General features: G+C 42.1%; 1 protein-coding gene across 18 annotated transcripts in view; it reads right to left on the bottom strand.

Annotated features, from left to right (window-relative positions):
- The window catches only part of PLCB4 (phospholipase C beta 4), a 326044-nt gene that overhangs the window by 68829 nt on the left and 234290 nt on the right, over positions 1-22925 (bottom strand). For 16 of the 18 annotated variants that reach the window (XM_073339656.2, XM_073339654.2, XM_073339639.2 and 13 more), the window contains 11 exons: positions 22629-22839; positions 21883-21976; positions 21120-21199; positions 20648-20732; positions 12970-13060; positions 11894-11989; positions 8036-8136; positions 6103-6138; positions 2447-2600; positions 1715-1799; positions 1367-1491 (listed from right to left, as the gene is read on the bottom strand). In XM_073339656.2, the coding sequence (XP_073195757.1) occupies positions 1367-1491; positions 1715-1799; positions 2447-2600; positions 6103-6138; positions 8036-8136; positions 11894-11989; positions 12970-13060; positions 20648-20732; positions 21120-21199; positions 21883-21976; positions 22629-22839 (1158 nt within the window). The remainder of the gene's footprint in view (positions 1-1366; positions 1492-1714; positions 1800-2446; positions 2601-6102; positions 6139-8035; positions 8137-11893; positions 11990-12969; positions 13061-20647; positions 20733-21119; positions 21200-21882; positions 21977-22628; positions 22840-22925) is intronic. The other 2 variants (XM_073339652.2, XM_073339655.2) reach the window with 1 other exon arrangement.

A 22925-nucleotide genomic window follows, 5' to 3' on the forward strand; every position in this document is an offset into this window, starting at 1 on the left:
ATACATCAAAAAAACCCTTAAAATTTAGCAACATAAATTTTTCCTTAAAATTTCCAATCCCACACTTGGCCTATGAAAAACTCCCCCCCCTATTTTTAGTGATAACTCTGGCCTCCTTTCACCCACAGAATTTTAGGATTCTGCTTTCAGACAGAGCTCAACCCTTGTTTGAGCTTCCCAGAATGCACATCAGAAACAAAGCTAAACTGCCTCCACAACACAAAAGTATGGGATTTTGAATACACACCAACTAGCAATTTCCTTACTTGGTAGCACCCAGACTTAACACATCAGCCTTCCAAAGTCTATCTCGTGGGATGACTTCCATTCCCTCACCTATCCTCCAGACTCTTAGCATGGCCTTCTGACAGAATACTTAACAGAGCAATGCCGCTTTTTCCCTATAGTAATCATTTACAACACAAAGGGCTGTGAATGCTGTGAGGGGATGGGTGCAGACCCAGGGAGAAGGGTAAAATTTGCACTGCCTCCTTTACCCCCACACTGTGTCTCCTTCTGGACTGATTTACAAGCAATACTTATACGTCTGCGTGCAGCTCTCTCTAGTCTCTTTCAGCTAGAAGTCGATAATGGCAGTGATGCAGAGCTTTGTGGAAGAGGAGTTGCAGAGGAAAAATGGGTATGATCATTACAACTTTCTGAAGCACTGAAGACATCACCAAGGGGAAAAAATAAGAACAAGAACCCTTTAGGTTAGAAGAAGACAATGGAAAGATTGGTCTGGCAAGTACAGCCAAATATGTTTCTTGATTCAGTGCAAAAACTAATAATTATATGTTTTTCCCCCGCCAAAAGGGCAAACTAGCTATCTCTCATCTTAGGAGAGAGCCATGTAAGCTCCCAATCTGCCTGCCTGTCACGACCCTAAGTGGCTCGCAGTCGTATCCCATTTCCAAGTGCTAACGATGAGATTTGCCAGTAATTGCTTACTGGTCTAGAAATATAGCTGACGTAATTATTATTATTTTCTATTTTATCTGGTGTGTCCTTCCAATGTAGTGTTCTCCATGGAAGCCGTGCATTTCGTTGTTGCACAGATAGGACTTTTGTGAAGAGGGTGGTTATTTTATAAACTAAAAATTACATCACTCTTACATTTATTTGAGATCCTAAAGTGCCTTGCTAATTATTTTTGCAAATAAAAGGAGACTGAATTTTCTTCCATGCTTTTTTCAAAACAATTCTTCCTTGTCTTATGCCTCCATGATTCCGTACACATCATCATACTGTTTAGCCATATGTCTGTTTCTTCAAAAAATGCCAGGAGGAAATCTGTGGCATCTGTTTGAGTGTTCCTGGCCAAGCCTTTCTCTGGAATTTAGGTTCACTGGACATAACTGCCTACCTGGGGTCTGAAAGTTCAGTGAGACCATCTGGCAGCCAGCGTTCCAGAAAATTTGAGGCATGTAATTACTGGAATCCACTCGGCCTCCCTTGGGGTATATCCGACTCATTTGTCGTTTATTATAACTATGTAACACGTTAAGGAAAACGAAATAAAAACAACATAGAGACTTCAGATCATTTACTCATACCATTATTATTTCTTATATGCTGTATCCTATTTTCCATGCCCCCGCGTGGACAACATTGTAAAATCAGAACTAAATGATTTTTGTATATAGGACAGATGTCTACCGGCTAACCAAAAATAGAACTGGTATTCAGTATACTACTTTTAATAGAAGGATACTTCACAAATTCAATTGCATGTGTCTTCAAATACCCTAGTCCAACTGATTCATTAAAAGAGGACATATTGTAATGAATATTGCGTTCTAGAACAATAAGAAATAAAATCCATTTTAAAATACTGAGTATAAAACAGAGCAAAATACAAAACCATGTAATAAATACTATGCAATGTAGTAACACAGATCTCTCTGTTTTTCCACTACTTGCCATTTTACAAAACCAAATTATATTTGAAATAATCTTAACTGATGTTTTCTTATTTGTCATTCTCTTCTCTCTAAGACCATTCTTGTGAGCCATCAAAACTTGGCTTTTATATTTATGAAAACGCTGCAATTACATAAAGAGCAATAGTAGTATAACTAGATACTAGAAGTAATATGGTACATGTTTAGGGTATTTTATATATCACAATAAGCAAACTGTTGACCTTTGTGACAATCACATTTATCCTATGTTAGTGAAAGAGTAAAAAGGTCTACAGTACAGGATCTATTCTTTGCAATGTTAACTTAATATACTTAATAATTCAGTGCCTCCCTGTGGTGACAAATGGAATAACAAGTTAATTCTATATTCCAGGTAAGTGTTCTGTAAATACCATACGAATGGAGTTTACGAAACTACAACAAGAATTTTAAACGGATTATAAAAATAGCAAATTGGATATAAGAATCATTACACAAAACTAAGTAGAAGTAAGAAGACAAATACTGTTGTTTCATTCAACCTTGTATGTTACCTTCTGCTACATGGAAACCTTGAAACTTTACGGGCTGAGCATAGTTGATCATGGTTGATAAATATGGATGTATATTGGTTGTCGCACCCACATATTTGTAAGATGCCATCCATGCTTGTTCATCTTCAACAGTTACTATGCCCTGAAAGCACATTTAAAAGTATATCCACTAATCACTCTTTTTTGCTCTTGTTGGAGTTTTCAATGCAATGTAAAAAATGATGCCTGTATCTCCAGAAGTTAAAATAGACACATAATGACACAAAACAGTTGCACCCTCAATGCTGCGATTCGGGTCGATTCAGTTATTGATATATGCAGAACACTCAATGTTAATGGGCATCATGCATGAGGTTTGATAGCAGAACAGACTCCTAATTAGTGAGCAATATTATATGCTGTTAGTAAAACAACATTAGAATCCAGGATATTGATTAAAAAAAAGTCAAAGGGGACTGAACAATACTGTGGGATAAAGCCCTGTCTTATCAAATAGAAGCCTGATCTTTTTAATATCAATTACGTCAGAGGGGGGTACCTTTGAGACTGCTACCAAGTGGATCTTTGGCATCATCAAAACTCAAATGAGTGCCATTGATAAGCCTTTGTGGATATGACCAAGACTGAAATTATAAGGGAATTTGGGAATCAGAATTTGACCAGACTAACGGTGTTCCATGAAACTGACAAAGCTGTGGAGAAACGGGGGGTGGGGGGGCACAGCACACTGTGCTTGGCTGTAGACAGTGATATAAATTTCTTTCTGTCGTGTGCATAAACATCCACCATGCATACAGAAAAAGTTGCAAAATCTTCTTAGAGATATCCAATCTGCAGAGACTTGCAACAAGAGTAATTTCTCATGTGATTACACAGCCCAAATACATAGCAACATGGGTTGAAATAAAATATTTTATAGACTAGAAGAGGCCTGTGTCACACTACACTAAGGTCTTTACTACTCGCCGGATCGGCGGGCAGCGATCGATCCAGCGGGGATCGATTTATCGCGTCTAGTCTAGACGTGATAAATTGACCCCCGAGCGCTCTCCTGTCGACTCCTGTACTCCAGCTCTGTGAGAGGTGCAGGCAGAGTCGGCGGGGAAGCGGCAGCAGTCGACTTACCGTGGTGAAGACACCACGGTAAGTCGATCTAAGTACATCGACTTCAGCTATGTTATTCACGTAGCTAAGTTGCATAACTTAGATCGATCCCTACCCAGTGTAGACCAGAGCTAAGAAAAAATAATCACACATACTGATATCGAGTGGCATCTTTCTGTTCAGTTTCTTGGCTCATTCTGTTCTGCCAATCACTTTCCTTCACTCTCCCTGACTACCCAGGACCTTCTTTATAAAGGCTCTATAAAGAGCACCAGAATGGGATCTTCTCTTGTAATCTGTAGCCCTGGTTAGGCCTATCAGTATTGTCATGTGGCCTACTATGTCAAGAAGAACAAACCAGAAGGGAATTTAACCCTATGCATGCTTCTGCATCCTGTCCCAGTGAATTTCCTGATACAGTACATCTTAAAATACATCAGTATTGTAATGCAGCTTTTCATGTTCCGAATGCAATATAGCTCTGTTACAAAATATTTTTCTATGAGACCAGGAAACCATGAATAACTGCAAATATTGCAAAATCATTTTTTCAGGCAAGGAGCCTCTGCACTAAACACTAAAGAATGACAAAAGTAACTCTACTGTACCCCTAATTACTGGACATCATTAATTTCAGGGGAAAGAGAAGAAAAAGCAAATCTATTTACCAGTATTATGCCATATGCTTGTGACCTGCATTATGATGCAGACACATATTTAAAGAAATAAATAGAATGACACTACCTTATTCCACAGTCTGGTTGAAACACTGAGGCCTGGTCTCCATGCGAAAATTAGGTTGGATTAACTATGTTGCTCAGGGGTGTGAAAAATCCACATCCCTGAGTGACATAGTTAAGCCAACCTAACTGCCGGTGTAGCCAGCATTAGGTTGCTGGGAGAATTCTACAATTGACCTAGCTACCGCCTCTCTGGGCGGTGGAGTACCTACACCAACAGGAGAACCCCTCCCACTGGCATAGGTAGTATCTACAGTGTAGACAACCTCTTAGGCTGACAAGGAAGGGCATTACCTGCCAGTTACTGATTGCCTCAGGGAATTGAGTGACCGCGGTGAAGCCCATGTTGTCTGGTTTGCAGTTCACACTTAAATTAAATTTTCCATGGTCCATATAATCAGACCCATTCTTTATTTTAACATGGTTAATAGGGCCCGATCCCACAGGCAGTCCACAGGAAAGTCAATGAGTGTTTCACATGCAGAGGGGCTCACAAGATTGAGCTTTTGATATGTAAAACACTAACACTGACATTTTGTAGCAGTGCAGAATATGACTTTATCATCATGCATTTTTTGTTATCAGGTTAATTTTTACCAGTCTGCTGACTACAAATTAAAACAAACCTCTTTAGGTCTGTAAGCCATGATTTTTCAGACGTGACGAGTAATTTTGGATGTCTCAATCTGGTGGGAGGCCAATTTGAGACATTTTAAGGAAGCTTGATTTTCAGCAAATGATGAGCACCTATCCTCTGAAAAATCAGGCTCGAGGTGCCCAAAGCTGGCCACCCAAAATCACTAGTCACTTTTCACAATCTTGGTCCTAAAGTGGATAAATGAAAAAATGCAGTGGGACAGAAATCAATGAGCGTTTGTATCCTACTACAGGAGAACAGGGCCCCAGGACTATAACCACACAATACTCTAATGACACAAGAGTTCTCCTAGTTGAGGACGTTCCAAGGCAATCTACTGATTATTAACTGTAATATATTCACTTACACATAATTTGAAGACTAAAAGGTCTGGCTCTCATTGCAATATCCACAGCAGTGGATCTAGGATTTCAAAACAGGACTGTAGGATTTGGGAATAAGAGGACGGGATGCCACTTACAGCCATCCCCCCTGAGCTGAAGAAATGGTTACCCTAACATATGGCCTTTGTAGGGTGCTGGAGTGAGTTAAGGATGAAAACAATCAGGATCCCTGTAGACCCGCATCTCAAGAAAAGCAGCAGAACTCTCCTAAAAAGACTGAAATAAAGTGTGGTCAGGAATGTATTTAAATGACAGAAAGGAAGAAATGCATGGAGACAAGCAGGAGGAGGGAGGAAGGGAGTGAGACTAACAGAAGATATTCTTGGTGGAAGGTAAATGCACAAATCCCAAGGAAAAGAAAAAGGAGGAAAAAGAAAAAAATAAAGAGAGATAAATAAAGTGGGGCAGGATGAAAAAAATGTTGGCACGATTTCTGCCAATCCCTCTGAAGGGATCACACTTTCCCAGGCACATGAAATTGGGGTGTAATTGTTTCTACTGGGATCAGATATTTCTAAGTGAGGGCAGGTCATGCAGCCTTCTTTTCCCCCCATCAGTATTATCCCTCAAAACCCTGTGAATAGGGGGAGTGGGAAGAGATGGAACTACAACCTACTGGCCGTCATTACAAGGAGAAAGGAGACACAATGTGCAAAGAAATAGAGTGTAAAATGGTTATACACTTATGAATGTATTTTAGATAAAAATGTTTATACATAAAGAAATATAATAGAAACTACATAACATCCTATGTGTCACCTTTTTATTGTTTTCTTGTTCAGAATCTTCCAAAGCCTAAGGAAAAAATATATATACATTACCCAAAGAAATTGCAACATGAAACATTCCTAGTTATAAAAGAAAACCCTCAAATGGTTAATGTACTTGGCAAAAAGTATATCCCCTTCCAATTCACTATACGGTTCATCTATCAATTAACTCTCAAAGGTTTGCAGTATCTTTCAAATTCATATACAAAAGGGGTGGAAAGATATAGCTACTAGTATTGGGAGTAGAAAGGAGGACATCAGGCAGTTAAGTCCAAACCCAGTTGTAGTGTCATGCGGGGAATGGCAGAAAGCTCATGGGGAGAGATTGAGAGAGAGTGCGCACACATGAAAGATCATTTGCCATCCTATATTCAGGGTGACCAGACTTTGAGGGCATTTGAAGATATAAGAGTTGGAGCTGCTCTGTACTTTGTGCTGTAAATGTCCAAATACGGAAGAATGCTGCTATCTGCCCCAAGAGATTGCAAGGTTACTTGCCACTAGAGTTCCATTCACTGAGTGACTCCCTGTGCTTTCTTCCTTCAATTACAAGCTGCTAGCACCGAGAACCTTAGACAGGAAAAGAGTGACTTGGCTTTCAAAGTATGTACAGAGAGAATCACGATTTACTGTCAAGCTATAGATCAATGAGGGAGCAAGGAGGGGCTCATGCAGAGAATGGCTGACCACTTGGAGTAACCAATAGGGCAGTTGGGGGCCTGCTGGTTTAATAAGCAAAACAGCCCTACAGCAGAGAAGGAAAATCTGCAGTTCATTCAGAAGCTCTGTAAAGGTCCTGAAGAAGCAAGGATGCAAACACAAAGCAAGCAGGCAGCTCTGATTATTTGTGGTTCTGCTTGAGAGATAGGTTGTGAAAGGCAGTGTGTGCAGCAAGGAGAACTTCCACCAATTGATATTTCTAGCTCAAACAAGAGCCACAGCAAGCCATGCAGGAGAGAGAAAGACTAGAATGCTTCAATGACAGAGGAGGATGGTACGGTACCTTAGTGACAAGCAGGGTCTGGTGCCTTGGGTGCTAGCATGGCTTAATTTTCAATTCCACTGTACTGTATCTAATTATGGACAAGTGCTATACCAAGTAATGTTCGCTTACCAAGTACAGAATGTCAAACTACTAAGATAAGGTGGTGGAATCTCCATCCTTAGAGGTTTTTAAGGCCTGGCTTGACAAAGCCCTGGCTGGGATGATTTAGTTGGTGTTGGTCCTGCTTTGAGCTGGGGGTTGAATGACCTCCTGAGGTCTCTTCCAACCCTAATCTTCTATGATTCTATGATAAGTACCAGTGGAAGAATAAGCCCTTGTGGCCAGTCTGCCTGCTGAGATCCCAGTGCCATGCTCTCCAACTGGGGCTATTTTCCTGCTACCCTGTCTATGTCACTGTTTCATAAACGCACAGCAAGTGGAAGTGGGTGCCTGCTATTCAGAGAGCACCAGTACAAAAATAACTGAGGAAGTCTCTGAGATAAAGCATGGGCTGAGGCCAAGCCAGGAGGAGTACAGGAGTGACGAAGCGGATATTCACCCCACAGTACGGCTCTTAAATTGTGACACACAATTCACAGCCAGGTACTGTTACGTAGGCAGGAAACTGTTGGCAGCCATGTCTAACAATTTTTGGCCAAATCCTGTAGGCTGTGCACAGTGATTTCCCAGGTATAGCTCCCATTTGCTACCATAGGAGTTTTGCTTGAATAAGCAGAGCAGGTTTTGGCTTGTTAAATTTTATATCACCATGAATTTAAGTGTCAGCAGCTCTGCTAGAAAAATCCCTGTGTGATTCATACTGTATTTTCTCCTACAGCTAACACATAGTGTGATCCTTCCGTACAATGAAAGGTCTTTCCCAGCCATCTCCATGGAAAAATCTTCCAACGTGAATATATGTCAGAATTAAGCCTACCTTTTTGACGCTATTGGCAACCGCTTCTTTTTGACTCAAGTCATCTGCAGAAAGCTCAGTTCCAAATTTTAATTCTGGATGGGCTTCTTCTTCTTGATCAGCTACACAACAATGAAAAGGAAGGAAATGAGCGTGAAAAACATAGCAGCAGATATTTTTGTGGAACTAGTTCAAAAACCATCACACCAGTGTGAATTGGCTCATTTTCTAAAGTGAGTAAAACTAAGGAAGTAGAAAGATTTCCAACAAGTAGTGGATGTTTAAAGTAAGTCCCTCAGATTCCTTGGTTTGCTAGCTTTTATCTAGTAAATACTAACACCCATTCAGTAAAACGGCGTGTAAGAATAAATCTGTGGATGAGACATAGATACTGAGAGATAAGTTTAGCATATTCTTGGAAAAATCATGAATTTGGCATAGGAAAATGTAAAAATCAAGGGCCTGGGGTAACAAAATGAAATGAAGCCAGGGCTCTTTAAATATAAATTCAAAAGTTTTGGTGCCACCATTTGAGTTCTCATACGCCTACACCCACTCTCTTTCCTTTTATACATGGATCTCTCTCATTTATTTTCACAAATTGTTAGTGGTTTCAAAGGAGCCAATATGGTCTCTTATGTACAGACTATTTTAAAATGTATTTATCTGTTTAGATTTAAATAATTAAAAACGATGCCTATCGAAGCCTCTAGGTGCCCTAACACATAATTACTAAAACAGTAAAATCCCAGCAGCATTATAGTAATCACTTCAACAGGAACTCAGACAGCCACTTACAGAACATTCTTTCTACCCCTTCATCATCTAGGAAACCCCCTCAGCCCACTCCAAAACCCTGCTGAACACGTGTTTTTTGCAGCACAGGTGGCAAATCACCAGATCTGGGATACTTCAGACTAAGTGAGGGAGCAAGTTCCAGACTCCTGACCACTCATGGAGAATGCATGAACAACCTGCCCTTCTCTTTTATAATGAGGGGGATCTGGCTCAAGCACCTTGCTGACCGCAGCTGTGGCATGGGGAGAGAGATGGCCCCTCACGTAGGCCAGTCCTGGGACATTTAGGACTTTATAAGTGGTTATAATCCAAACACCATAAACTCAACCTAGAGACCAATAGGCAGCCATTGCCAATCCTTATGTCATAAACTCCGCACATGAAGCCCCACTGAATAAGTGGGCCACAGCGCTCTGCACCAGCCTCAATCCCCAAATAATTTAAAGGTGCAGCCCCGTATAGAGTGCATTGAAACAGTCCAATCATGAGGTAACAAAAACAGATAACACCGACAAGGTCCACATCCAAAAGGAAAGGTTTGCAGCCTCCTAGCCAGGTGCAGATGGTAAAAAGTTGTTTGGGTCACTGCTGTAATATGAATGTCCCACAGCAGCGGAAGGCCTAGAATCACCTCTGAGTTGCAAACACAAGTAACTAATGGCAGACATACAGCCTCAGCATAAGAGGCGGATATTACCTCTGCCATCTCCTCCAGCTGCTTTCCCTGGCAGCCTCATTGCCTCAGTCTTGTCTGGGCTGAACTTCAACTGGCTCACTCTGATCCATGCTCCAAACTCAGCTGGACACGGGCTGAAGCACTGAACCACATCATTCAAGTTGGATGAGACAGACACACACAGTGGGGTGTCATCGGCATACTGACGACAACGCACCCAACACCTTGTTACTGACCCTCCGACCAGCCCCAGATACAGGTTGAACAGACCAGGTGACCAAATGGCACTTTGCAGCACCCTGCTTTTGAGAGCTTCGAAAGAGGAGCAATTGCCCACAACTACCCGTTGAGATCTCTCCAAGAGAAGGGAATGGAACCAGCGAAGAGCAGCTGCCTCTACTCCCACCAGAGTCCGCAGGCAAATCAACAACACCTTGTGATCTATGGTACTGAAGACAGCTGATAGGTCTAATACCACCAGCATGGACACCTAGGGCTTGTCTTCACTACGGGGCTAAATTGGTGTTGCTGTGATCAATGCAGCGGTGTTGATTTAGTGGGTCTCACGAAGACATGATAAGTCAATGGGAGAGTGCTCCCACCTCAATGAGAGGCGGAAGCTACCTCAATGGGAGAGCGTATCCTGCCAACATAACATGGTGTCTATACTGCCCTAAGTCGATGTAAGTTATATTGCTCAGGAGGGTGGGTTTTTTACACCCTTGAGCGACATAACTTACATCGACTTAAGTGGTAGTGTAGACAAGGACCTAGCCTTCGTTTATCACTAGGAGGAAACCACTGACAAGCATGTCAAATGCAGTCTCTTTGTCAAAGATAACTCTCTACCCAGATTGACGGGGTCAAGGAGATCAGCAGCATCTAGATACTGTGCAAATTGTCTTACCACAACCTTCTCCACTAAACGTGCCCAAGAAAGGAAGAGAAGATTCAATACTCCTCAATAATTAGCTAGATTGCCAGCATCCAGCAATGAACACTATTGCTTCCTTCAAAGCAACAGGCCGTTTTTGCCCTCTCTAGGAGAGGCACTGACAATCCCATAAGCAATGGGCCCAGTATTTTCCCCACTGGCCTTCGCCAGCCAGGAACGATGTGTATCCAAAGCATTTCCTGACTGCTCTGGCAACATATTGTATGTGTGAAGAGAGATATTAACACACAGATGGACAAATTCAAACCAACATGTGAGAAAAGGTTGGTGTTCGCTACATGGGAGAAATAGCTTATTTTGTAGTGCTTATAAATGAACTGAAAAATTAAACTAGCAGTTGCAAGAGATACTGGCAGGATTTTTCACATACACAGCGTAATTTACATGAGGAAGAAATACAAATAATCTCCCGTAATTGTATAAAAATGTTGCAGATCCTACTCTACCATTTCTATCCCCCTCCCCCCCCGCCCCCGCCTGTTAAAAGGTGTGTTTAATCCGCTGACCCATTATTTTAGCTAAAGGCACCCTGTTTGGACAATTCCTGATATCACCTCCAGGTGGTGAACTAGGTAGCAAGAACAAGATTCAAACGTAGTCAATGCCTATCTCATAACAGATCTAATAGTTCAGCACCCTGTTTTTGACCTTCCACAACATCTATGGGTAAAGCTCAATCGCTTCAGATGGAGAGTGATCAGATGGGCTGCTAATGGGTCTTTGTGACTCCCCCTCCATTTGACACTGAGGTCAATTAAAAGATGAAGGTCACATGCCTGTAGACTGCGTTCATTGGCAAGGGCTTCGTGGTTCCCTTCTGGACTTTGCACAATGCTCTTCTCTCAATGACTTAGACTAACACACGTGACTTGACCATCCATGCAGATGGAATTGCAGTACATCTATCTTCACAACTACATTCTGCTTTTCTTCTTCAGCAGCCCTTTTAACCTCTGCTTTTCCCCAGGGTATTTTTGCTGTTGTGTTATCCTACCCCTGTAGACAACGCCTCACCCCAGAGATCTCAAAGGGTTATCCCGGAGATAAATTGCAAAGAAACAAATTAACAAACTAAATGGGATCAAAAGCAGAACCCTGTTCCAAGGGCAACAGCAACGAAAGATAAGACATGAAAAGGTTAATGCAACTTCTTTTTCTAATGGTCTAATTTGCTTTGTAACATTTTCATTTATTTAATTTTACGTGCGCTTCAGGTTCACAGAGTTTAGAGAGATTTATTTAAAATCTAAACAAATAAACGTACTTATGAGTTTATGTTACAAGTGGGAAGCCTATAAAGACAGTGCTTGTGAGGATATGTCAGGTTAAAGTGAAGCAGTTATATGAAAAGGCTTCTACTGAGGCCCAGTGGCAAATGTCTATCTGAACTCCTCCCTCCTTTTCCAGCAGGCAAGCAACTCCCAAGAAGCATCGCTTATAAAATCCTCACCACTTTCTATTTCTTCTTCATTGTCATCTTCTAGGATATTGACAGGAGCAGCTGTTTCGCCAGCCTCCATCATACTTTTCAGTGCCTCAAGCTGTTCTGTTTAAAAAATAAAAAAACAGAGAGAAAATTAACGTTAGCCATGTAACAAATGGTTCTTATTCAAAATTAAATATTTTAACTCAAATTACATGAAGAAAATGCTAAATAACTAGGGCCTGATTCTGACAGGGGCTTGAATTGGAGTTGTGGGTGCTCAGTACCAATTCGGGTCAGGTCTTCTGTCAGCAATAAAGATTTGCAAAAGAACTTGAAACCCATTGTTGTTAGGGATACTTGGATAAAACAGTTATTACCAATGCTGGATCAAAAAAAAAAACCCAAACAAACAGTAAGGCCCCAATGAAGTCAAGGAGCGTCTTTCCAGTGACTTCAAGAGCCTTCGGATCATTACTGCCGTGAGCAAGTCCTGGGTAACAGATGGCTGATCGCTTTCACGGCCTAATATGACATTCCATATTGGAATGGGAATTTTACCTCAATGTTATTTCTGAATTGTGCTTGTATGTTGCACCGTATGAGCCAACCCTCAAGTCAATGGGAGTTTAGCCACTGTCTTCAATGGGAGAAGGTCCAGGGCCAATCAGTACGGCCATAGTAGGAACCATGAATACCCCAGCATCATGATTCGTGCACAGCAGAAGAATGCCAGGATTAGCAAGAAAAGAACAGTCATTTGAAATTCCATTTCAGTTTTAGTTCACCCTGGCAGGTGTGGAAAACACAACAATGACAGCACACCTGCTCTACAACAGATTCCATCTGTGTTACATTTTGGCGTGGACAGCAATCAGATTATGACCCAGAATTCCATTTCAAGTTATATGTATTTATAATCTCTACACATTTACACAGAGGGCAAAACTTTGCCACTGATATGAAACACAAGTGAAAACAAAATGTCATGCATAGTGAATATAAAGTATGTTCTTCATTTTGGAAAGTTTGGTAGAACATTGTTCTGTTATCTAAAGTGCATACTTTTGTATTAATGTAATGGTTCAATGAACTTTACTTACTTTTTTCCACTTCAGGTTTCAGCCTTTTGTTTTTTATGAGTATCTTTCTTTTGAGATCATTCGGGGACGGTAAGGGTCTTCCTGGTTCAAGCTACAAAAATGGAGAGAAGGGCTTATTGAGCATGATTTGCAATGATCTTCTCATTTAACCTCTTTGACTACCCATTTTGGGCTGGATTCTGACTTTAGGACCAGCCTGAGCAAGGGACACTGAGGACATCTCTTCACTACAGGGAGATCGATGCTGCTGCAATCGATGCAGCTGGGGTCAATTTAGTGGGACTAGTGAAGACCCACTAACTCGACAGCAGAGCGCTCTCCAGTCAACCCCGGTACTCCAGCTCCTCGAGAAGATTAAGGTAAGTCAACAGGAAAACATCTACCATTAACGCGACGCAGCGCAGTGAAGACACTGTGGTAAGTCGACCTAGGCTACGTTGACTTCAGCGAAGTTATTCATATAACTGGAGTAGCGTAACTTAGATCGACTTACCCCGGTAGTGAAGACAAGCCCTGACTAAGCAGAACCATGGAGGGGCTGCTCTGCAGCCAGGGCAAGATGGAGACAATGACCTAAAGGGAGGACTTCCACTTCCCCTGCAGCCATCCCCCCACCCTCTGAAATGAGAAACACGGGATCCCATCCCTCTCTGCTCATGGAAGTGGATGGGATCATTTGGCCTGTATATTGTAAACTCCTTATTATCTCATATTCCTGTAATGAGCCACACACAAAAAACTCTGAATACATCAGAATAAAAACAACAGTCACATGAAAATATCAACAGGAATGCAAGGACACTGAAAAAGTCATTCATTTATTTTCTTCTTCTGCTCAGGATTTTATGTTGCATCAATAAAATATTAAAAATCAAAGGTTCATATAACCCCTTTAACTATCTCTGTGTATTCAGGTAAGAATGTCCCTCTTTTTTGCTCTTATCAGATTATTTTGAAGGGCAATGTTTGAGAACCTCCCGATCTTAAGTTAGCCACATTCTGGATTTAAAAGCACAGCTAATGTGCAGTCCTTGAATTTTGTTTACCTATCTTGCTATTTTGTCTAATTGCTACTCTTGCCCCTTTTAACAAAACATGTTTAGACATCTATTATTTCCTCATGTTAAGGTTTGCTAAATTCTAAAAACAAGAACATGCTGATTAAAAAAAAACCTACATTGGTAAGAGAGACTTATTATTTATCAAATCATCTGAAAACTGAATTCTGCTCTAATATTTTCTCTCTGCTGCTCATATCTTTCATATGGGTTTCGAATGGGTTGCTGCCTGACTGCCATCCAGAAGAAAAATACTTCCAAAATTAATTGGTAATAATAATACTTTACATTAATACTTATTGTTTGATGATCACAAAACATTTTACAAAAATTAATTAACACAATGCAAGAGTGTGGCAGGAAAGTATCATCATCCTCACTTTACAGATGGGGAAAACAAGGCAGGAAGAGGTTACATAGCTTTAAAATAAAGCATTTATCATCTGAGCACGGTATAGTAAATAGCAAAGGAGTCCCTCCCCTGGAGAAATTACAATCTAAATAGACAAGAGACAGAGTTGGAGGGGAAACTGAGGCAGAGAGGGCAACAAAGTGACAGAAGTAATGCCACAGATCAGTAGCACAGGCAGGAGCAAAACCCACCTCTCCTGATTCCTAGTCCACTGCCAGATCCACAGGGTCACACCACCTTGGCAACAGTAAAGTCAGGAGACTGAAGTATCAACTCATACATTGACTTGCTGCGTGATTTTGGGCTAGTCGCTTAAACTCAGTTCCCTAATATCAATTTCCTAATTTGCTAAATGTGACTAACAATACTTACCCAGCTTAACTCACTGCCGTATTGTGAGGTTCCAGCAACCAGTGCACAACCCTGCGAAGATTTATCTATGCGAGTAGTCCTTAGCCAGATGATAAGGACTATACCTGCCAGTAAGGGCTTGTAGGAGCATGTCTTTGATGTTTGTGGACAGTATCAAATGACAAATGCTACGTATGTGCTAAGTAAATGACTTGCTCCATATTGGGAAGGGAGAGGCATAACATCTGTTGGCCCATCACTCTCCACTCTGAGGTGGGCAGAGCACAGGCCAGGATCCCCTGGTACAAGCCCCAGGACACAAAGGAGTGCAGATTTGGGTGGTGTGGCTCTCTCCCAGTGGGCCTGGGAAGGAAATGGGGGAAGGATCTGTTACCCAGGATCACAGCTGAAAAGGACAATGGTACACTGAGGTAGAAGTGAGTTGGGACTGGAAGATATAGCCAGGGTTAGTAAGGAATCCCAGAACGGGGAGGCAGATCTCTTTGGAGTGGGTGGAGTTTCTAGGTATTCAACCACCACATAAAAAAATAACAGTAATCAAGTCAGCTTTGTCACTGTGCCGGACCAGCATCAACAGCCTCTGTGGGAAGGCACTGTCAACCCACCACACCAGGGGAGGGCAAACTTTTTGGCCTGAGGGCCACGTCGGGTTTCCAAAATTGTACGGAGGGCCGATTAGGGGAGGCTGTGTCTCCCGAAACAGCCAGGCGTGGCCCGGCCCACCACCTCCTATCCGACGCCACCGCTTCTCGCCCCCTGATGCTCCCCGGGACTCCTGCCCCATCCAACCCCCCGCTCCCTGTCCCCTGACCACCCCCGGATCCCCCACCCCTGACTGCCCCCTGCCACCCCATCCAACCCCCCCTCATTCCTGACTGCCCCCCGGGACTCATGCCCCATCCAACCACCTTATTCTCTGCCCTCTGACCCCCCCGACCCCTGACCACATTCCCAAACTCCTCTGCCTTCTATCCAACCCCATCTTCCCCCTGTCCCCTTACTACGTGGCCCAGAGCACCAGGTCAGGCCGCGGTTCTGCAACTGCGTGACCTGGCTGCCCAGAGCATGGCGCGGTGCACTGAGGCTGAGGTGAAACAGCGGGGGAGGGGCCGGGGACTAGTCTCCCAGGCCAGGAGCTCAGGGGCCAAGCAGGAGGGTCCTGTGGGCAGCATATGGCCCATGGGCTACAGTTTGCCCACCTCTGCACGACACCCTGATACCCAAATACAAGGAGACGCAAACAAAGCTGGCAAACAGCATGCAACATCCTTCCAAGCTAATATCCATTTTCCCATTATAATCAAGAGAACTCGATCATTCAGTTCCAGCAAGGGAATCGTGTGCAACACTCTCCACATGGACACTGAGGACAAAGGGAACTCTAGGTTATCATCCACTGGGTCCAGCAGTGAATATATTTTAACTCCACTAGATGTCAGTACAATCAGGTTTCATTCCCCCTACCTCTAAAATACCATTCTGCAATTAAAAGGTTAGCTAGGTGCCCCTCTGGGAAAATATCGGCTTCAGGCAGTCTCACGCCTGTCCTGCGTTTTCCTTCCAGAGACATTTAAAACGGAATATAACTACTTACGAAGGGCAAGTTTCCAACTTGCACCAGATGCCTTTTGAAAGTTTGATTTATGAATGTGTGCATGGAGGAGGCAGAGTGACAAGCCAGAAAAAAACAAACCATAAAACAGTGAGCACACTAAAGAGCAGAGACCAGATGAGGCTAGAATTGGGTCCCGAAGCTGCAGTAGCCACAGAACTTTTGGTGTGGCACCATTTCTGTTTGGTCACAGGGCCATGAGAAGCAGCCACTTGCGAGGACTGTGCTCAGGTTGGGGATATTACAGCCAGCCACACATCTCTGCATACCCCTCCGAGTATAGCAACATGATCTCTGTTATGTATTCTTGCATCCTAACTATCCCTGTCAAATTTAAGAGAAGAGAAAAAAGCACAGCCCTGGAGAAGGTGTCACTAGGCAAAAGGGCCTAGTAGTCACCAGGGGCAGTAGCAGGAAGGTGAGTCAAAGGAATCTCCTTCTGCCTGTCTTTCTTGGCAGTGTGGTGCAGCTGATAGCAGTTGTTCACCTCTGACATTTGGTGGCTGCTGCTAGAGAGTTTGAATGGGTTGTGCAAAGCAGTGGGCAGGCCCTGTAAGAGCATACGTAGACCCTAGAACAGCGGTTCTCAAACTGTGGGTTGGGACCCCAAAGTGGGTCAGAACCACCTTTTAATGGGGTTGCCAGGGCTGGCTTACACTTGCTGGGGCCCGGGGCTGAAGCCAGAGCCCCACCACTCAGGGCCAAAGCCGAAACTTGAGGGTTTCAGCCCTGGGCGGCAGGGCTCAGGTTACAGGCCCCCTGCCTCTAGCTGAAGCCCTTGGGCAGCGTGGCTCAGGTGGGCTCAGGCTTTGGTCCCCCCTTCTGGGGTCATACAGTAATTTTTGTTGTCAGAAGGGGGTCGTGGTGCAATGAAGTTTGAGAACCCCCGCCCTAGCAAATAGAAGGTTAGGCCAAGGTTGAATATTGGTAGGCCGTGCCTATTAAGAATGCTCCAGCATTTGCTATATTTCCTGGCTATGTATGAGACTGAAACGCATGTGGATTTTAGTTCTCCTGACCGTTCCTGCAGTTGCTGCTTCTGCTGGGAGCTCTTCATCCGATTCAGTTCCTAATGCAGCACTGACAGCAGCCCAGATTCCAGAGCTTGGTCTGGACCAGGAAGCATGAGATAGAAGACGCAGCTGAAGGCACTACACCCTTCCCTTCCAGGCACATATGATCAATTACTTTGCATCTGTCATGTTCTTCTGTACCAGATAGAACTGGTTACAGAGTTTGCTTATACACACCAGATGTGTTCATCATTTTAATGCTCTGGCAGGTATGACTGAGGTTCATTTAAATAAGGTATTTGACATAGCGCCTCCTAGTGGCTGAACAGCCTAGTACAGTTTAGCATCTGGCTGTCCATTACTTGCAAAGACTGGCTGTGGTCAGTTCGCAATCTTCTTCTTGTTTTGAATCTGCCATCGGTAGCATTTTATCTGTTGATTGTTCTTTCTGAGGAACAAATTGTAGCTGTCAATGGTTTATTTTGAATTCTCCACTGTCAGTCATGATCACATATTATATCGGTGCAGGGTTTTTTGTTTTTCTTTTTTGTTTTGTATATGACAGCTGAAGTTGTCCATCCTTTTTATCTATCCATTTTTACACGAACGTGGTCACCAGGTTCTAGACCTGGCAGTTCTCTGTCTGGCCACTTTGGAAATAGGCTCTTTTCCAAAGGTGGAACAGTAGTGCTGAGTTGTCCTCCCATCAGCAAGTGTACTGGACTATATCCAGTAGCTGTTATTGGTGCGGATCTATGACTCAGAGAGCAAGGAATCAATCTTTCTGCTGTAGGATTTTCTGAGCAGTCTGTAGAGCTCTCAGCCTCTCCATTTGCTTGTGGGTAACGTGGGCTGCTAGTGATATGATCAAAATCACATTTCGTTCAGAGTGACTTAAATTCTGCTGCAGTGAACTGTGGTCTGTTGCCTGTCACAGTTGTTCTGAAATAACCTAATTGAGCAAAAGGGGACTTCAGTTTCTCAAGAACACTGTGACATGTTACGTCTTTCAAGTACATTATTTCTATAAACCTGGGAAAATAGACCATGATAACCAGGTAGTGATGTCCTCTGAATTTGCATAAACCTGCAACTAGTCTTTTCCAAGGTGTCTCTGGTGTGGGTGTTTGTACACTGTATGGTTCAGCATTGTCTCTTAAGTTGATTTGTACTTGATAGCCTCTCAGAAGTCCAATATCACCAAATCCTCCATCAAGTTCTTTCACCTTTCTCACTGGGCCCATCATAACTGCCATGCTGCAGCTGAGACGGTTGTCACCTTTGATCACATGCACTCTGAATGCATAGCTTTTATCTTTGTAAGTTGTTTCTGTGGTGAGCTGATCCGTGCCATTCAGTATACCTCCAAGGCTGGTCAAAGCTGTGTCAGGTGACTTCAGCTCTGACAGTGATTGTAAATCCCTTCTAAGATGCCTGTGACATCAGCTCCTGAATCCGTTTTAAAGTCAATAGTCTTGCCACTCTCCAGGTTAGGTTCTATGTTTAGAGCTCTGCAAGCATACAAATATTTGGATCCACATCTGATCCACATCCACGATAATTAACGTCTATCCGACCTGTGATCCACACTCCACCGTTTTATATGTATCTGCATTCACACCCATGTCACTGTTAGAGCTCTGCGTGGATACAATTTGGAGCTGCATCTGATCCACAATCAGCAAAGATGGTAAACAATACAACCGCATCCGTGGCTGTAGATATTCACAGATATAAAGCGGATATCCGCAGATTTGCAACGTTCTATCTATGTCATCACAAGTAATAGATACCAGAAACAATGGCTCTTGGTTGTCTGTTATATGAGTCAACTCCATGACTGCTTTGGTGCAAACAGCTGCAATATGTCCATATTTCATACATTTATTACACATGTGCATCTGGCTGGACATGCATAATCTCTTGAGATATGACTTTTTCCACATCTTGTGCATGTAGGTTGGAATTGTCATTGTTAACTTGGGAGCGCTCTCTCCTTGCCTCAGGGGTTTTATGATGATAACTTTTAACACAGTTTCTAAACTAGCTTCAGTTTTTTAAGTTTGTCAAGTTTCTCTAGGTTTCACTGTTTCAATAGTTCAGACTGTTTTGCTATTTAAATAACTGAGATTAGGGTTAAATCTCTCTTCAATTTCAGCTGCTATGAAAGGTTTTTATCTGTTAACCCAATAAACCAGCCTGTGTCTGATATTTTCATGTTTTGCATTCCCAAAATCATAGTTTTCAGCCAATATATGCAGAACTCTTACAAAATATTCAACATTTTCCCCTGGTTCTTGAATGCTTTCATGAAAACATTCTCTTTCATAAACCACATTTCTCTGAGGTATAAAGTATGCATTAAACATAGCCAGAACCCTTTCCTACTCATCTTTGCGACAGTCTGCAGTAAAGTCAAAGGATTTAAAGATATGCTTTGCTTGCTTCCCCACATAAATTAAAGAAGATACTTGAATATCTCCAGTTTCTTCCCAAAGTTTGTTTGCAAGTCGAAATCTTCCAAAATACTGTCTGTCCACTGTGAAGATTTGTCAAAGCTGAAGTTCTTTGGGGCATTGAAAAGTGGCATGTTGATGAGATCCTGCAACCTTTGTGGCTGTTCTGTCTGTCTGTACTTTGTTGCTTTGTTCCTTCTGTTTCTGGTCTTACTGTACTCCTGACACCACGTTCTTCTGTACCAGCTGTGGACTGGCCACAGTGCTTGCTTATACCCACGAGATGTATTCATCATTAGATCCTGTAATGCTCTGCCATGTATGGCTGAGATTCATTTAAATAAGATTTTTGCACATAGTGCCACTTAGCATTAATACAGTTTAGCATTAATTAGAGCATCAATAACTGGAAATTACAGAGAGACAAGGTGGGTGAGGTCACAAGCAAAGACACTACACTTGGTCTATTTTATAGGGGAGGCAACCCTGCTTGACTCAGCATGGGGACATGGCTCCCCAACCCTTGCCAGAAGTCCTTCCCCAAACTCTGTTCAGAAGAAATTAAATGAACCAGCTAAGGACCCAAAAACTGAGAAGCCCAAAATCAATAGTGATGTTTGAAAACTAAGGCCCAGGCACACACAAGTTTCTCCACCATTGGTTACTATACCGCTCTAATAAATAGTCTCAAGTTATTAAACCGCTCTAATAAAATTAACAAGAAATATAAACACAATTTTTAAAAAGATACATACTGGATGTGTTTCTAGAGGTTGCTTCAAAAGGAGATCGCCAAAATAATCTTCACAGTATTTTGACATCTTGTACTGTTGGTATTTGCTGGAAAAAAGTGACATTAGTTAATCCCAAGCCATCATTCAGCAACAAAAACCTGTTACTACTTTTAACTGTTTATAAAAACCGAACTAATATAACTGAAATGCATGAATTTATTTAAACCAAAGTAATGTGCTGATTAAATATTATTCAGTTAATGTGACCTTCGAATGTAATTCACTGCTGAATCACAGCATTATTAAAACAATTCAAAGCTTGACCTTTGTGTTAAAGCCAACATCTCTGGATCTCTTCAAAGTGACATCTAATTTATCTGCATAACCCTGTTACAAAGTTTTCCAAGTCAAGTTGAACTATTATGAGCCTTATCATAGGTGCAATTGCTCTTTCATTGCAGTATTAAAAATGGAAGATGAATATACTTTATACCTGCAGTGATTTTCAAAGGAAAGAATAACAGGATACTCAGATGTAACAAATGCAGTTTCCTTAATGGCTTGAATGACATCCTTTAAAATGCAAAGAAAGTGTTCATGTTAAAACACATCAAGTGGCAATTATGAGTAGAAATATTTTACAGACACAGAACATGATGGATTCTATAGTAAATGAAGCAAAGACAGACAGAACAAAATGGGTCTATTTCATTTCTCTATTTACTCCCACTCCATGTTTAAAAAACTCTCACTCCACCTGAGGAAGGAAGATGGTAGCTACAGCCACAAGCTCAGTGCTGCTCTGAGACATAGGGATCTGACAGCTGATCTTGCCCAGAGGAGGATTTTGGCTGAAGGGACAATGCCTGTGTTTCATCTGTCACTTCCACAGGTAAGGGGGACTTTTGCAGCAGAGCCATTATTGACTCTGCTGTGCATAAGAGTGGCAGGATTTGGAAAGACTATACAGAGTGCCTGAGTGGGCTCCCTGAATGATTTCATGCAGAACGGGGTGGGAAGAGGAAGTGAGGCAGAAGTAAGCTGTTGAGAGTTCAGGACATAGGACCCACCCCTATTTAAATCATTCATTCCATTAGGATGTAGGACCAGCCATGCAGTGTTGTGGGGTGGGATTCCCTCTCTCTGCAGAGTTCCCTACTTGCTAGCTAAATTTCTCCGTCTGGGTGTTGGAGAGAGGATTTGGGCTTAAAGTTTGACGTATAAATTTGAAGTTATCAATGATCTATAAATTCTACCTTGAAAAGAATATCTGTACACATTGCTTTCCCATGTGTTATTATTGGTTCTTGGTCTTCACCTTTTCCATCCCAACAATCCAGTTCAACACATCTAAAAACCCAATAACAACTATGTCAATTTTCACAATATTTCCATAAATATACAAGCCATTTGACAGAAACTCCAAGCAATCTGTCTTGTTCAGGAGCAGAGGCTAGAGTAAATAACAATGCAATTTTAGAAGCGCTACAATTCCTCTCATGCTGTATGTAATACACAAACTCTTATCATGTCAATTTGATTTTATAACTATGGACGTATTACATTAAACTGTGCGTGTGGGAGTGTAAAATGTCTGAGTGAAAGTGGGTTTTTTAATCAGCACTCCATTATTTACTCTCTCATTAGCTAATCTGGATATACCATATTTACGCACTGCAAGTAGTTAAACTGGAAGTCAAACGGATATCCACAAAAATGCAGATTGGCTTAATCACACAGCACAAATCCCTCTGAACTGCAGAAGTGTGTGAAGCATACATCTTCCAACACACCCCTTCCCCCCACAATACTGCAACTTCCTAAAGGCGACTCTTTCCGTATGTTTTTGTACAATAAAGATTTTTACTTATGATACTTTTCATATTTCTCATACTTATTATATTTACATGGTATCATATATAATTGCCAAGGTAAATAAAATGAAGTATTGATTTTCCTAAAACAAAATGAACTATGAAAGCCATTATCCTATATTTCCAACCTGCAACCAGCCAAAAGCACTTGTCTGTACATCTCTACAGAAGACTTCCCGCCAAACTGCCTGCCTGTTAGATAGGTATTGTGGGAGGAGCTGATGAAGTAGTGAGCCAAAGAATGGTCCATTTCCTGGTATAATTCCAAACGGTCAAGGAAGACTGGGGCATTTTCATCTGACATCAAATATCTGCAGAATCCATCACTTGATATGAGACCTGGAAGGAAAAAATAGCTTTATGTGTTTTCTGTATTTATGCAGAGAATACAGATTGTTAGTGTTTAAAGGAACACAGACACTGCT

Source organism: Lepidochelys kempii, chromosome 3 (genome assembly GCF_965140285.1).
Source record: "Lepidochelys kempii isolate rLepKem1 chromosome 3, rLepKem1.hap1, whole genome shotgun sequence".
Taxonomy (NCBI): domain Eukaryota; kingdom Metazoa; phylum Chordata; order Testudines; family Cheloniidae; genus Lepidochelys; species Lepidochelys kempii.